This window comes from Arachis hypogaea, chromosome 9 (assembly GCF_003086295.3).
Source record: "Arachis hypogaea cultivar Tifrunner chromosome 9, arahy.Tifrunner.gnm2.J5K5, whole genome shotgun sequence".
Classification (NCBI taxonomy): Eukaryota; Viridiplantae; Streptophyta; class Magnoliopsida; order Fabales; family Fabaceae; genus Arachis; species Arachis hypogaea.
In genome coordinates this window covers 116721647-116738965 of record NC_092044.1, presented here as the reverse complement: position 1 = coordinate 116738965, position 17319 = coordinate 116721647, and the positions used below count along the sequence as shown (strand labels likewise).

The following is a 17319-nucleotide window of genomic DNA, read 5'->3' as shown; positions in this document are numbered from 1 at the left end:
TTTTAACAAAAATAACACAATTTAATCGATTATATATATTAAATTTTAATTATTAAAAAAATCTTTATAAAAAGACGTTTTGAACATCTTTATCTGAGTGACTCTCTTATTACAATTGATTCGTTTTCAGGTAAAAAAGAAAGAAAAATAAATAAAACGGTAACGTTAGTTAGGAAAACAATAATCTAACATTATATTATATTATGTATATATATATATAATTACAGAATGTAAACCAAGATAACTTTAAATGATTTAAGGTGGTTTTGAATTATCTCCTGAACCTTTTAAATAAAAAATGGGTTGTGCTAGACAATAATAGTGGTGCGTTTCACATGTTTAATTACAAAGGAAAGATTTCTTAACATTATTTGTATAAATTCCGTTAGGGAGCTAACCAGAAATTTCGATAATATATACAATGGGTTGGTTATTTAATTTAATAGAAATAAATAATAAATTTAAAAAATTTTATTCAGTTATTTCACATCAAATTTTAAATTTTAAATTTTAAATTTTTAAAAAATCCAGATAATTTTAAAAAATAACCATATGAAATTCTAATTTACTAAAATATTTCACTCCAATACTCTTTTTTTTTCAACCGGCAGCCACCCCACCTTCATCAATAATCATCCCATTTTACTATCCCTACTTAGCTTGCCACACGCCACTCACTTTTAGTAAAAAAAAACCATCAACTTAAGGATAAAAATAATCATTCGCATACCTAATAAATTGAACATCTAACATATTTTAATTATATATAACTATACCCAATCCAATCAAAATAATTATCTATATAAAAGTTAAAATAACTATCCGCATACCTAGTAAAATGGTCATCCTAAATTGACCATTAAAATAGAAGAAAAAGATGAATAACCAGAAAAAACAATTATTGTGGTGAAACATAGTTTTGAAGGACAAGGCATAACGAAAGCGGCACTGTTGTGAAACATAGGGCTCAAATATGAAAGAAGCTAACCATATTTGAATCCGAAGAAGAAGAAGAGCATGGTGGTATTATCGGTGAGAAGAGGTTTGAAAGAATGGGAAAAAGCGAAGCCAGTCCGAAAGAGAGATGCACGAAAAAGCGGCAGCAACGTTAGGCTAAGCGTCGGAAAGCGAGGCACATCGGGCTGATCGGTGAAGGTGAGGACGGTGTCAGTAGGAGCATGCAGCGGCGTCAGTATGGCTGGCAAGAAATTCAGTGACGAAAGGTGAGGACCGGAGAAGATGATGGTGAGTTTTGAACGTGTATAAGAGGTTACGGTAAAATTAGAAATAATTGTACGTAGTGTGAATGTGTTTAAATACTAATTCTAATCTTTTAAAATTTAAAATTTAAAATTAAATAATTAATTAATAATCTAATTTTTAATTATAATTTTTTTATTCATTGTACACATTATACACAATTAGTATTGATTCCGAATACTTTTTCTTTTCATATACAATATGCTAGCACAACACGAATAATTAATTTCAATCAAGATATCAAATTGTGCATTGAGCAAGAACAATTTGCAGCGCCAACTTCCTCTGCTATGCATAGAGGCTGAAAAGAGCCATAATCCTCGAACTGTGAAAAGGATCGTTTATGAAGAAATTCAGTAACAAAAGAATCCAACATTTGAATGATAACATGTTGCATGACCACCACGTGTGCAATGTTCCCATGGCATGCCAAGTTCCACCTACGGCTAAATTCATGATCAAGAGGCCTCTCAAACACAACAATGTTGCTATGCTCATTTAACATTTCACCAATTCCAGCATCACTCAGTCGATTGTGCAAGTAACGTGCATTCGCTATGCAATTTTCCACTTCGTTTTGAATCCCTACTGAGCCTTTCTTTTTGATAGCATACCAAAGGAAGATTGGAGCATGTCCACATCGACTACCTATGATTGTTGATGAATTCATCTTACTAGCATGATGAATTCCAAGCCTCCTGACTTTTTCGAGCTTCCCACTTTATCCCAACTCAAGAGGTGGATTTTCCTAATTTGGTTAGTGTCTCTCCAAAGAAAATTCCTGCATTTACGATCAATAGCATTACAAGTAACAGAAAGAAGTAAGACCGTTTGCATCGTATATAAAGGAATAGAAAAAAAACAGATTTCACTAAAGTAGATCTTTCTGCCAAAGAGAGAAAAAAAGCTTTTCATGAATTGAGTCTCAAATTTAGCTTATTGATAATGTCATCGAAAATATATTTGGACACTTTAGAGTGAAGCAGAAAGACTCCTAAATATTTTCTGAGATTGTCCGTTCTAGTATCTCGAGGGTTTCACTGAGCTCGATTCTCACATTATTTTGCACATTCTTTGAGAAAAAAACTCGTATCTTATTATGGCTGACTTTCCGTCCAGAGCTAATACAAAAGGCTTCAAGACATTTATTGATGATAGTCACTTGATCTATGTTTGTCTCCGCAAAGAGAATCAAGTTATCAGCAAAGCATAGATGAGAAATATGAGGTCCATCATTATTTAATCGGATAGGCTTCCAATAGCCGTGATCTACTGCAGCCATGATAAGCTGAGAGAGTCTTTCAATGCATAGAACAAAGATATATGATGAAATCGGGTCCCCTTGTCTGATTCTCTGAGACGGTGCGAACTCTTGCAGCTCTTCACCATTCTAAAGCACTCTCATCTTAGCCGTAGAGATACATGACATAATGAGATTTATAATATGAGGAGGCAGCCCCACATCAACTAAGGTATCATTGATGAAGCTCCATTTAAGCCTATTGTAAGCGTTTTCTAAGTCAATTTTAATGGCTATCCAACCTTTTCTGCCCTTCTTATTTCTCATGAAGTGAATGACTTTTGGATAATGATGATATTGTCAGAGCTATGATGGCCCGAAACAAAACTGCACTGGGTGGGCATCACCAACTTTCCTATAAGACCTCTCAGACGATTTGCTAAGACATTCGTAATTGCTTTATATGACACATTGCAGAGATTAATGAGACGCAGCTGTTTAAAACTGGTTACTGGTTCCACTTTGGGAATCAGGATAATAAGAGTTTCATTAATCTCCTTCACCTTCTTCGGGTTCTAGAAAATATCACCAATAAGAAGGCATAAATCATTTCTCACTTTTTTCCATTAGTTTTGGAAGAAAATAGCTTGAAAACCATCTCTGCCAGGTGCTTTGAAACCTCCCATACCAAGAACAGCATGTTTGATTTCTTTATGCAAGATATTTTTACCAATGATCGAGATATCCTCATCACAGAGAGTGGGAAACTCACCTCGCAGCACAAAAGGAGAGTCGAGGTTATTATCTTTATAAAGATCAGCAAAGAAATTAAGAGCCATACTTTCCAGAATATTGGGATCAGAAATGGGATTACCCGTGTCATTGTGGAGCAAGTTTATTTTGTTCTTCCTTCTTCTTATCATAGTTGAATCATAGAAGAACTTAGTGTTTCGATCCCCGAATTCAAGCCGTCTACTCCTTGACTTTTGGTAATACAAACTTTCTTCTTGGATTAAGATATCCTGGTACTCCTTTTAAAATTTGACCTCTAAGCTTTTTTAAGAAATTATTATTCCCCTGATTCAAGGTGTTGGTAATGCCTTGAAGCCTCCTGATGATCTTCCTTTTTTTCTTTAAAATATCTTCGAAGACATTGGTATTCCATTCTTTAAGAGAGTCTCTAAATGATGAGATACCATTGCTCCATGAACTTCCCATGCTCCATGAACTATTTACAATATTTTTTATGTCTGGGTGGGTTGTTAGCCATGCAGCTTGAAACCGAAAAGGTCTTCTGCCTCTATTTGGAAAAGAAGTGGTCTCTAGTTGAAGATAAATGGGGTTGTGATCTGATTTGAGAGGCGGGAGGTGGATGATTCTAGCCTCCGGGAATCGAATTTGCCAATCAAGATTGCTGAGTCCATGATCTAATCTTTCCACTAGATTTTCCCATTTTTAGGTAAAAGGCCAGTCATCATAACCCAAGTCAATTAAACCACAAGAAGAGACACAGTATTGAAACTCAGAACATGCGTAAGCTAAAACTCTAGTTTACCCTCCTCGATGCTCATGGTTGTGAAGGATGGAGTTAAAATCTCCAAGCAAACACTCAGAACATGCGCAAGCTAAAACTCTAGTTTACTCTAGTTTGGCCAAAGAGATAATACTATTCCACAAAGATCTTCTTATAATATAATTCGGGCTCCCATACACAGCTGAGAAAACCCAAGGATCAGAATTACGAAAGGAGACTTTCATGTGAACCACTTGATTGCTATGATATAGAACATCAACATTCCAACAGTTCTTATTCCACATGCACCAAATACCTCCCGAGTGACCTTGGGCTTCCACAACAAATGAGCCATCAAACCCCAATCTATCTTGAATACTCATACCCTTCTAACCTGACACATGAATTTTCATAAGAATGATAAAATCAGGGTTATATTCTCTTCTTAAGTCCCTAATAAGAGAGTGGAAGGATTTACCACTAACACCACGGCAATTCCAATTAATAAGATTCATCATTAAAAAAATCAAAAAGGGAAAGGGGGTCATCAAAAACCCAAATCATGCTTGGGCTTAAGCCTTGCCTCGAAATCGGGTGTTACCTTGGGATTCACTCCTTCATTAGTGCAATCATCCACCACCATGTTCGTACCTGCTTCCGGTGGCCTCCCCAGGGTGTTTCCCGAGTAGCCATCCTGATTTCTCGTGTTTGAGGACGAGGCTCGATTACCCATTTGGATGAGAAAGTTGTCCTTCACAACAAAGCTTTCTAAGGTACCACTAAATTTTCTTGAAAGTTCGAAAGCCTCTTGTTGATCCTTTTGCATACGCCTCATATTATCAAAAACCACCGCTTCCATAACCGCTATCTCGAGGTCCTTTTTCTGGCTTGAATGAGCTTCATCCTTAGTAATTACTAGCTTGTTTTGAGTGGAGATAACTCCTTCTGGACTTTTAGGTTTGATTTTGTTGGGCTTGTCTTTAGGCCCAATTTTAATTCCCAAAAAAAGTCCTATTGTTGCCTTGTGAATTTTTCCCAACTCCTTGTCTCAACACTTTTCTCATGATGGGTTGTTTCTTTTTAGCCCGTAATTGGACTTTTTATTTTTGATACTCCATTGGGCCAGTGTGATTAAAAGCTTGGTTCTCATTCCCTACATGCATGTCCTTAGCATCTTCACTTTCTTCATGTAAAATAGAAAATCTTGAGCCGTTGCCCAAATCTTCATCATCTTGATTCTCTTCATACCCATAATTAGAAATATCATGTGAGAATAAGCACCCCCTACCACTAGGATTCTTTCCTTTATCGCGACGAGATTGCCTTCTCACCATCATCCACGAACCGAAATTTGGGGGAGCCTGATTATATTGCATATTTTGCTGCGTTTCTGAATATTGATTCTTTCTTGTAATATGACTACCTCTCGCAAAATCATCGCTATTGCAAGATTTTTTCTTATCTACATTGTTCCGTACTTCCTAGCTACCTTCTCCTTCCCGGTTGTCCCCATCGGTGGCCACCCCCTCACCGTAAATGTCAGAGAGGTGTCCATACACCCCGCAGGTAAAACATATTTGATGTAACCCTTCGTACTCGATGTTTAGCTCGCAGTCCAGAACAGAGATCCGGGGTACCAGTTTCTTTGCAAGGTCTATTTTGACACAAATCCGAGCAAATTTGCCTCTTGAGTGTATAGACATTGTGTTGAGTTAAGAAATTAACTAAATTAATTAGTGATGACAAACATTATTTTTGGGCAAAATAAATAATTAGTGTTAAGTGTCAATATTTATATGTTGCTAATTATTTATTATATGTTGCAGGCCAAAACTTAGTTCAGCAGCCCAAATTAGTATGAAAATAATATAGCAAGGCTGGTGAGTAAATAAATAAACAAAGCCCATGAGGAAACAAGGCTGAAAAATCAAAACGGGCAAAAAGAAGTAACCCGATCCAAGCCCGTGTCCATCAATCCAAGTTGATCCAAGCTTCTCATACAAGATTGAAGCCTTCATTCCCTCTCACTTGCTTTTACCAAAGCAACGTTCTTTTCTCTCTGACCATGTCAAATCACAGAAGCAAGAGAAAGTACTTAGCTCCACACGCTATTCACAGAAGAAGAAAGAAAGAGAGAGATTAAGTTTGAAAGGCAAGAGTCTAATCAGAAAATCCAAACCAAATCAAGCTTAGGTTAAAGGTAACTCATTTCCTCTTGTATGCATCAGATCTTCTTCTCTTCTTCCCAATTCTCTGCTCTATCCGAAAATGGCATTCAAGGGAAAGTTGTTCTCTGCCCTATTCTGTTTCACATATACGGTCACAAGTGATACTTGGGGATCAAGTAGTTTTTCAATGGCTAAGATCAAGTTGACCATGAGAAGATTTCTATGGTTACTGCTTTGTGGCTTTCGGACAAGATAAGGAAGTCAGAGGGAAAGTTTCCACTCTGGGAATTATTGAGAAAAAGTGAATCTGTGGTTGGTGAAGCTCAAGGCTCAAGGTGTTGACCTTGGGAGAAGGACTCAACAACATGCAAGGAGATAAAAGAAGAATTTCTGTTCATTCAGAACCAAGGAGAGAAAACCAGAGTTTGTGAGTTGTGTTCTGTAAAGTTCCTCTACTTGGATAATGCTCTCTTTCAAAGAAGCATTCGGCCAACACTGAAGAACTGTATCTGAGGTTTGCGAATCTGGTTTTGCACATAGCAAAGAGGCTGCTGATGAAGTCAATCTCCTTCATGTTTTAACTGATTGTAATGTACTTTTCCAAGTTTATCTTTCTGTAATTTCTTGTGAGAAAAGGCATTGTGAGAAAGCTCAAGAAAAAGCCATGAGTTGAAAAAGGCTGAGTGAAACACTTGAGAGAAAAGCCTAGAGTTATTTTCAGATTTCTTTAGGTTAGCTAGGTGTCTTGTATCTTGTACCTGCTTGGTATCCCTTTCTTAGTTGGGTTAGCACTAAGAGTGAATAGTTAGGAGTTAGCATAGCCAATGTTAAGTTAGGATAGAACTTGAGTGTGAAATTGGTGTATGTAATTCTGTTAACTATAGTGAAATTCCTCCATAATTGTGGAGGAGACTGGATGTAGGTTGCATAGCACAAGGCAACCGAACCAGGATACATGCTGGTGTTCTCTTTTCTCTTCTCTGCTAAGTTCTATTTTCTGATATTCATGAGACAAAAATAAATTGTCTCATAAATTTTCGCTGCTGAGTTCAAACAGAATCAGAATTGTAATTTTGTTTAAAAAGGATCATAACAGCAACTTAAAAGGAAGGCATAGATTCAACCCCCCTTCTCTAAGCCTACCACAACCTTCAATTGGTATTAGAGCTAAGGTCTCAAGAATCAAGCCTAACCGCTTGGAGCAAAGATCCAATGGCAAACAACTTGGGCACAACCACAGTTGCTTACACCCTCACTGAAGGCCAGTCAAACAATCGGCCACCTTTCTTCAACGGGAAGAACTATTCCTACTGGAAAGAAAGGATAAGGATCTTCATCTAATCCATTGACTACAACATATGGAAGATCGTTGTGAGCGGTCCAAAGATCCCAACAAAAATAAGTGCTGATGGAGTGGTGACTCCAAAAGAAGAAGCTGAATGGAATGAAGATGATAAGAAGAAGATAGAGCTGAATGCTAAAGCAATCAACCTTCTTCACTGTGCTATCAGCTTTGAAAAGTATCGGAAGGTGTCTAGATGCAAGACAGCCAAAGAAATCTGGGAAAAACTCCAGGTTACACACGAAGGCACTAAACAAGTCAAAGAAACGAGGATTGATATGCTGCGAAAAGAGTATGAGATGTTTAGCATGAAGGATGGAGAAAGCATTGATGAAGCGTTTGAGAGATTCTCAATCATAATCAACAACCTTGATGCTATGGGTACAAACTATGCAGAACAAACCTTGGTGAGAAAACTCCTTAGAAGCCTCACAAAAGAGTGGGAAAACACTACCACTGTCCTAATCGAAAGTAACAACATAAGTCCCATAACCTATGATGAGCTGAGAGGAAAACTCCTTGCCTATGAAGCCACACACACAAACACAGACTCAAAGAAAAAGGGAATAGCCCTCAAGTCACAAATAGAACCGAAAGAGAGTGAGTCTAGTGATGGTATTTCAGATGACGAGCTTCTGTTTTTTGCCAGGAGATTTAGAAGGATGATGAAGAGCAAGGGCAAATACAAGGGTTCAAGTTCAAAGGAGCACAAGATAGACTTGAGCAAGGTGACGTGTCATCATTGCAAGGAGGCTGGACACTTCAAGTCAAACTGTCCAAAGCTCAAAAAGGAGGACAAAGAAAAGAAGGAAAGGAAGAGAGTACTCATGGCAGCTTGGGAAGATCTTGAGAATGACTCAAATGAAGAAGAAGAATCTGAAGAAGATAACAAAGACTGCTTCATGGATGGAAACAACAATCTTGATGAGGTAAATTATTATGATTTGACCATTGAGGACTTGCATGCTATTATTGATGATCTTACCTTAAACACCTCAAAACTGCTTGACAAATACAATGAATGCAGATCTGAAAGAGATGTGTTAAGAGTTGAAAATGAGTTTTTAAAAGAAAAAGTGAAGGAAACTGAATGTGCTTTAGACATCATTGAAGAAAATAGATTTCTAAAATCTGAACTTGAAAAATTAAAAGGAAAGCACATTGTGGATCCTTCACATGAGTTAATTGCTGAAAATGAAAGATTAAATGACATAATTAAAAGGCTGAATGGTGACTTAGCAAAATTTGCTCAAGGTTCTAGTAACTTGAACAAATTACTTGCAAGCCAAAAACCATTGTTTGAAAAATCTGGTTTGGGCTACATAGCCAAGGAAGATGCAATTTCTAATATTTTCTCTATAAAATTTGTGGCTTCTTCATCAAATACCAAAACCATACCAAACAAATCTGGTATCGAAAATACTCCAACACTTGAAGAAAAATTTGATGAAGTATACACAAGTGAAACTGAGCCTTCACCAAGAACTGAACCGAGTTCAAACCGGCCAGGTTTGGGTTACATTTCGAAAAATGAGGCTGTTTTCAAGAAACTACCTTTTTACAACAAAACCTCATATTCGAAAGGTAAAAATGTTCAAAAAAATTCTGGTGAAATTGCTTTTGTAAAGAGGAATAACTTTAATAAAAATCAATTTGTCAAAAGAAATGCATCTCCTCCAAAAACCAGAAAATTTCAACCATTTATTCATTTCAAGAAATATAACTCACCTCAACTTCAGCAGCACACATCAGAAAATCATTGTGTTAATTGCAAGAAATTTGGTCACTCATATGCACAATGCTTCATTGAAAAAAGAGTTGTTGGAAACAAAGTTTACAATATTTTTTGTGATTTCAATGCACTTGGGTAACCAAGATGGATTAACTTCAAAGGATCCAAATTAATTTGGATACCTAAGGCTACTTGAAACTCATCATGCAGATCTGCCTAGCATCCAAGAACAAAAAAGGACATGTGGTACATGGATAGTGGATGTTCAAGGCACATGACTGGAAGGTCAACCTACTTCATCAAACTAAATAAGTATGATGGAGGTTTTGTGACATTTGGAGACGATGGTAAAGGTAAAATCATTGCTGTTGGAAAAGTAGGTAATGAGCAATCTACTTTCATTGATGATGTGCTTTTGGTTTGTGGTTTAAAGCACAATCTTTTGAGTATAAGTCAGCTATGTGATTTAGGATATTTAGTTGTTTTCAAAAAACTTGAATGCTGTGTTGTTAATGAAAAGACAAATGAAGTGATGTTTGTTGCCAAGCGTTTCAATAATATGTATGGACTTACTTTTGATGAACTAAAGGATCAAAATGTAGCTTGTCTTCACTCTAAAGAATCTGAAAAGTGGTTATGGCATAAGAGATTGGGCCATGCAAGTATGTTTCAAATAAACAAACTTGTAAGGAAAGAATTAGTTAGAGGTCTTCCTTTGATAAAGTTTGACAAAGACATCACTTGTGATGCTTGCCAAATGGGAAAACAAACAAAAAGTTCTTTTAAACCAAAGGAAGACATCTCTACTAAAAGACCACTTGAGTTGATACACATTGATTTATTTGGTCCAACAAGAACTCAAAGCCTAGGTGGTAAACATTATGATTTAGTAATTGTGGATGACTACACTAGGTTTGGTTGGGTTTTATTTTTTGCACACAAAAATGAAGCCTTTTCGGCCTTTGAACCTTTTTGCAAGAAAATTCAAAATGAAAAGGATTTGAAAATCTCTTCTATAAGAAGTGATCATGGAACTGAATTTGAAAATAATTTATTTGAATCCTTTTGTGAGGAATTTGGAATATCTCACAACTTCTCTTGTCCAAGATCACCACAACAAAATGGTGTTGTGGAAAGAAGAAATAGAAGCATACAAGAGATTACAAGAGCTATGCTTTGTGAGAGTAATGTTCCAAAATTTCTTTGGGCTGAAGCGGTTAACACAGCTTGCCACATTTTAAATAGAACAATCATAAGGAAATTTTTGAAGAAAACTCCTTATGAACTTTGGAAAGGCTACCCACCAAACTTAGATTACTTGCACATCTTTGGATGCAAATGTTTTGTTTTAAATAACAAAGAAAATTTGGGAAAATTTGATCCAAAGGCTTATGAGTGTTTGTTTGTAGGATATTCCACAACTAGTAAAGCATATAGGGTTTATCATCAAGATGCTAGAATTATTGAAGAATCCATACATGTTACATTTTGTGATACTAACTTGGTACAAAGCATTTTGGAAGATTGTGATGCAGGAAATCAAGCTCAAAAGGATGATGAAGCTGCTCAAAATCATGGAAAAGAAAATTCTGGACAAGCTGAACCAGAAACTTCAATTGCTGAAAATTCAAGAGACAATTTCATTTTGTCTCATGAATCTGAAGTAAACCCTGAAGCCAGCAACACCCAAAATCCCTTGGTGACTGAATCTGCCTCCAAGTCCACCAGACCTCGTGAGTGGAGATTCTTGAAGAATTATCCCGAGGAATTTGTCATTGGGGACGTCTCTCATGGAGTGCAAACAAGGTCTTCCACTAGGAAGGCAAATGAAGGATCAAACATTGCCCTTCTTTCACAAATAGAGCCTCAAAACGTCAAGGAAGCACTCAATGACCCCTCTTGGGTTAAAGCTATGGAGGATGAGCTTCTTGAGTTTGAAAAGAATCAAGTGTGGACTTTGGTTCCAAGGCCAAGTGGAAAGAAAGTGACCGGCACCAAGTGGATATTTTGGAACAAGTTGGGAGAAGATGGTAGCATTGCAAGAAACAAGGCAAGGCTAGTGGCACAAGGATATGACCAAGAAGAAGGAATAGACTTTGATGAATCCTTTGCCCCTGTTGCCCGAATGGAAGCCATAAGACTTCTCTTAGCTTATGCTGCATATTGTGGTTTTCAATTATACCAAATGGATGTGAAATGTGCATTCTTAAATGGAGTAATAGATAGAGAAGTGTATGTGGAGCAGCCCCCTGGTTTTGAAAATAAAGAGCATTTTAATCATGTTTTTAAACTATCTAAAGCTCTCTATGGTTTAAGACAAGCTCCTAGAGCTTGGTATGAGAGACTTAGCTCTTTCCTTTTGAAAAATGGTTTTCAAAGAGGCACTACAGACACAACTCTATTCATCAAGAACTCTAATAATTCTTTTATTCTAGTCCAAATATATATTGATGACATTATTTTTGGATCAGCAAATGAATCCCTTTGTTCTGAATTTGGAAAACTCATGACAAGCGAATTTGACATGAGTATGATGGGTGAACTTAATTTTTTCCTTGGGCTGCAAATTAAACAAACTGAAAATGGTATTTTCATTCATCAAGAAAAGTATGCCAAGGAATTAGTTAAGAAATTTGGTATGGAAAATGCCAAACCCATGGGAACTCCCATGCATCCTATTTCTAAATTAGATAAGGGAGAAACTGAGAAAGATATTGATGAGACTCGGTATAGAGGGATGATCGGTTCTCTTATGTACCTAACTTCCTCTAGACCCGATATTGTGCAAAGTGTTGGATTGTGTTCTAGGTTCCAATCCAAACCTAAAGAGTCACATCTTTCTGCAGTTAAAAGGATCATTAGATATGTTCATGGCACATCCAATTTTGGTCTATGGTATCCTAAGACTGATAATTTTTCTGCAGTTGGTTATTGTGATGCAGATTTTACTGGTGATAGAGTTGATAGAAGGAGCACTTCTGGTTTATGTTGCTTCCTTGGAAAGTCCTTAAATGTTTGGTCAAGTAAGAAGCAACCAACAGTGGCCTTATCCACTACAGAGGTTGAGTATATAGCTGCTTCTTTGTGTTGTTCTCAGCTTTTATGGTTAAAAACACAGCTTTCTGATTACAAATTAAAGGCTGAAAATATACCCCTGATGTGTGATAATTTGAGTGCCATTAATATTTCTAAAAATCCAGTTTTGCACTCTAGGACTAAGCATATTGAAGTAAAATTTCACTCAATAAGAGAACATGTCCAAAAGGGGGATATTTGCATTCAATTTGTTAAATCAGAGGAGCAATTAGCAGATATTTTTACAAAACCATTAGCTGAGGATAGATTCTGCATGCTTAGGACTTATCTAGGAATTTTGAGTTATGATTCCTTGTTTGAAAAGTGCTGATGTATTTGCTGGAGCTTTTTGTCTCATAAACAGGTATGAGACAATTATGGGCAGATGATGAATGTTTCCTTCAAGTCAGCGTGTTCTGGACTTATTACAAGTGAAAAATCAATCTGGGCCAATCTTAATTCAGATCTGGGTAGTCCTATGTGTTTCATTAATTCAAACCACATCTGGGCCCAATATGAATGTTACATTCCTGCTTGCTTATTTTTTTTATGACTTATGTGTTTAAGTTTTTTTTTGTGGCCTAAAATGGTTTTTTAATCCAACTTAATTTTTTTTTTGTTCAGTTTATTTTTATTGTCTTTCAAAATTTAAAATTAATTTCATGTTTAATTCAAAATCCAATAAAATCTTTCTTTTATGAGGTCATGTCTTTTTAAGTCTTTTCAAATGGTGATGCAGTTGCATGGTTTTAGAAATTCACTTTTTGGGTACAGTTACCAACACTTCCTCTCTTCCCTCCATAACTTCTCTTCAACCCTTCGGTTTCTTCCCTCTCACACCACTATTTCTCTTCCCTCAAAAGATTAAATCTAACCAAATGAGGAAGAAAGTTATTGCAAAAAGGGCTCCTCGTGAGAAGATTTACAAGCTACCCACAAAGCCTTCCACTCGCTCTCAAGACCGGACCTTTACCCCTTCTCCTTCTCCTCCTACCTCTCCTCCTCGCTGCGACCCCATGGCTCGGACCAAAAACACTCCAAGGTTTCCTGCCTCTGCCAAGCCGACGCCACCACCAAAGGCCACACCTTCCAAGCCTAGCTCTTCAAAACCGAGTTCAGCAAAGCCTAGCTCCTCCAAAGGCAAACGTCAGGTGACTGATGAGTGGATTTTTGATGGTATAAAATTTCACAAATGAATTCTCGTTGAAAGTATAGTTTCTAAACCAACAATAATCCTTTCATACAAAAGATTGTTTGTCACAAGTAACAAACCCCTAATTTTATAAACCGAAGTATTCAAACCTCAGGTCGTTCTCCCTAGGAATTACAATAAAGTGTCTTGCTATTGGTTATGAGTTATTTTTTTGGGGTTTTGATAAGAAACATGAAAGATAAATGGCAAGAAAGTAAACTAATGGCTAAAAAGGTCTTGGCAAGGGTTGGTGGTCAAGGATCTCTATCCTAATCACTAACCACAATATGAGAATTGGCAAGGATTAATCTCATTAAATCATCCTCTAACTAGTAGTAAAGGAAAGTCAAATGAGCTATATCAATCCTAGTCCATAAGTCCTAACTCTCCACTAATTCAATTAGTGAGAACTAGAGTCAATGGCTCCCAATCATCAATCACTTGGACATTAGTAACTCAAAAGGTCCTAAGTTACCTTTCCAAGCCAAGAGTATAAAATCCTACTCTAAAATCCAACCAAGCATTTCATCAAACACTTGGAAGGCATAAAAGGAAAACATAGTAAATCAACAACAAGAACAAAATCTAACAACAATTATTGAAAGGAATTAACAACACAAATAAAAAGGAACACAATTATTATGATTTACCTTGAATTGAATTGAAAGAGAAAGGAAGGAACAAAAGTGGATCTACAATCAAAGTATAAGAACAACATAAAGGAAGTTACAACAAAAGAATAGAGGAAGATGAATGTAACAACAAAGAATTGAAAGGTAGAAGTAGAAGAAAGCAAAGATTAAAACTTAGATCTAAGAACTAATCCTAATCCTAATCCTAATTCTAGAGAGAAGTGAGAGCTTCTCTCTCTAGAAACTACTTCTAAAACTAAACTATGACTAATGGTAACTAACTTCTCTTTCCCTCTTCAATCCTTGGCTTAAATAGCATCAGAAATGAGTTGGATTGGGCCCACAAGGCTTCTAAAATCGCTGGCCACATGTTGCATTAAGTGGGTCATGTGCCACCATCGGCGCGTCCGCGTACCGTGCGCGTGCGCCCCCTATGCGTGATGCAACTATGGTAAATCTTATATCGTTTCGAAGCCCCGGATGTTAGCTTTCCAACCCAACTGAAACCGCATCATTTGGACCTCTGTAGCTCAAGTTATGGTCGTTTAAGTGCGAAGAGGTCGCCTTGACAGCTTTCCGGTTCTTTCATTTCTTCATGAGTTCTCCAACTTTTCATGCTTCTTTCTTCATTCCCTTGATCCAATATTTGCCTCCTAAACCTTAAATCACTTAACAAATATATCAAGGCATCTAATAGAATCAAGGTGAATTAAATTTAGCTATTTTAAGTCCTAAAAAACATGTTTTCACTCTTAAGCACAATTAAGGGAGAAGTTATAAAACCATGCTATTTCAATGGATAAATGTGGGTAAAAGGTTATAAAATCCCCTAAATCAAGCACAAGATAAACCCTACAAATGGGGTTTATCAGCGACTGAGGAACCCATTCCCAAACCAACACAACCAAAATCCAGGTCGGTTCCAATGCGCTCTCAACGAGGTAACACTCGAGTCCCTCTCAAAGATGTTAAAGAACCAGAAATAGGACCTTTCGATCACAAAGCTCATTTTTTGACCTCTCATTCAAACTATAACCCCTATAGATTCAAATCTGCCATGAATAATGATTTTTATGAGGGAGTCATCCAATATCGTACCCTGTGCTCTTCATTTTTCGCTTATTTGCCATCTTTGAAAAGAAAAGGTTTTCCTTTTGTTGACAACTTAATTTTTCTGGACTGGAATCACCTTTTTGAAATCAAAAAACTTGTTTATCCCTTGTTGGTCAAAGAGTTTTATGCAAACATGACTTATCATGAAGGCACCGCTCATTCGTATGTCAAGGGCCGAGATATCATTTTAAACAATGAGACCATCAGTGAAGCTTTGAAGTATACTGATGTCGGGCCTTGTGCCTACACGTCAGTTAAGTGGGATGATGGAGTTGGTGTTTCTTACAATGATGCCCTGGCTAGTATTTGTGAACATGTCTCCTTAATAGATGGCATTACACCCACACACAAAGCCCTAGGATATGAACGTGCTCAGTTGCACCGAATGGTCAACCACATTATACTTCCCCAAAGTGGTTCATATCAAAGGGTTTCATACACTGACACTCTTGTTTTATATGCCATTCTCACCAAAACTGAAATTTCATTTGCATATTTGATGGTTAGATACATGTTTGATTCTGTTAGAAGTGAAAAGGATAAAGCTCTTCCTTATGGCATGTTTCTAACTTGTATTTTTGAGTATTTTGGTGTTGACTTGACCAATGAGAAATATGAAAATAGACATTCATATCTAAAGGGAGGTGGTTCAGTGAAACAGAACAAAGGACCTACTAGATCTAAAAGAGTTGTCCTAGATGATGAAGATGATGATTTTCTTCCCGAAGATTCTCCTGATCCTTCCACTGAGGAAACATCCATCTCCACTGGAAAGAAATCTGCTCTGCTAAATGTGGTTAAGGATGTCGCTCAAGAGTTTGTCTCCCAATCAAATCACTTGATTGCCATGAGCAAGGAACAAAGGAAACTAGCTAGCAAGCATGAGAACTTTCTGAAGAAATCGAGGGATATGGTGGCTGTACTCATGACCTTCATTGATAACCTTCAAAATGATGAAGACATTGCCACTGATGCTGAAGAGGAAGCTGCTTCAGAGGGGGATGGTTCTGATGCCTAAGATTTGTCTCATGAAAACTGCTGCTACTGTTCTCTTTTTGTCTCATGAATTCTATTAATTTTGCAACTGTTGAACTATTTTTATTTTGGATGACTGTAATAACTCTAAATACTGCTACACTTTTGTTGGTTTAGTTAGAACTTTGGACTGTGATCTAACCTTTTCTTGCAGGATTTGTATTGATGTTTTTGTTGATCTTGCTTATTTTCCACCCTTGATGACAAAAGGGGGAGTAATAGCACTAGAATGAATGATGGTATTTTTTGGGGTTGATGCAGCTACTAGTAATTATTTCGGATTTTTGTCTAATTGCTGCACTAAAATTTGATTTCACATGTTGAATCCTTTTGCTACTGATATTAGCTTGATGTTGGGCTGATTATGTGATGTAGCTCATTTGATATCTCTTATACAAGATAAATGTGCATAGCTCTTTATTGTGCTTTCTTTAAGAACAATGCATAACAGGAACAAAGAGGAAAGCATAAATCCAAGGGGAGCTAATCTTGAAAAGAAAAGGAGGAGCAACATAAAAGCAAATGACAAAAACCAAAGGGAGTTTCTAAACCTTACTCAAATTCACTTCCTTTTGATTATTGCTTAAATCATGTTTGTCATCAAGGGGGAGATTGTTGAGTTAAAAAATTAACTAAATTAATTAGTGATGACAAACATTATTTTTGGGCAAAATAAATAATTAGTGTTAAGTGTCAATATTTATATGTTGCTAATTATTTATTATATATTGCAGGCCAAAACTTAGTTCAACAGCCCAAATTAGTATGAAAATAATATAGCAAGGCTGGTGAGTAAATAAATAAACAAAGCCCATGAGGAAACAAGGCTGAAAAATCAAAACAGGCAAAAAGAAGTAACCCGATCCAAGCTCGTGTCCATCAATCCAAGTTGATCTAAGCTTCTCATACAAGATTGAAGCCTTCATTCCCTCTCACTTGCTTTTACCAAAGCAACGTTCTTTTCTCTCTGACCATGTCAAATCACAGAAGCAAGAGAAAGTACTTAGCTCCACACGC

The 17319-nt window shown here is 36.7% G+C and overlaps 1 protein-coding gene and 1 non-coding gene across 2 annotated transcripts; both read right to left on the bottom strand.

The window, feature by feature from the left end:
* Positions 1–1492: 1492 nt before the first annotated feature.
* Positions 1493–1930, bottom strand: LOC140175245 (serine decarboxylase 1-like). The gene has a single exon (XM_072202202.1). The coding sequence runs from the start codon at positions 1928–1930 to the stop codon at positions 1493–1495; it is 438 nt and encodes a 145-aa protein (XP_072058303.1).
* Positions 1931–2155: 225 nt separating this feature from the next.
* On the bottom strand, positions 2156–4940 carry LOC112709597 (uncharacterized). Its single transcript, XR_003811836.2, has 2 exons — positions 4615–4940; positions 2156–4407 (listed from the first exon to the last, which is right to left on the bottom strand). It is a non-coding gene; the product is annotated as an uncharacterized protein (transcript).
* Between the last annotated feature and the right edge of the window lie 12379 nt (positions 4941–17319).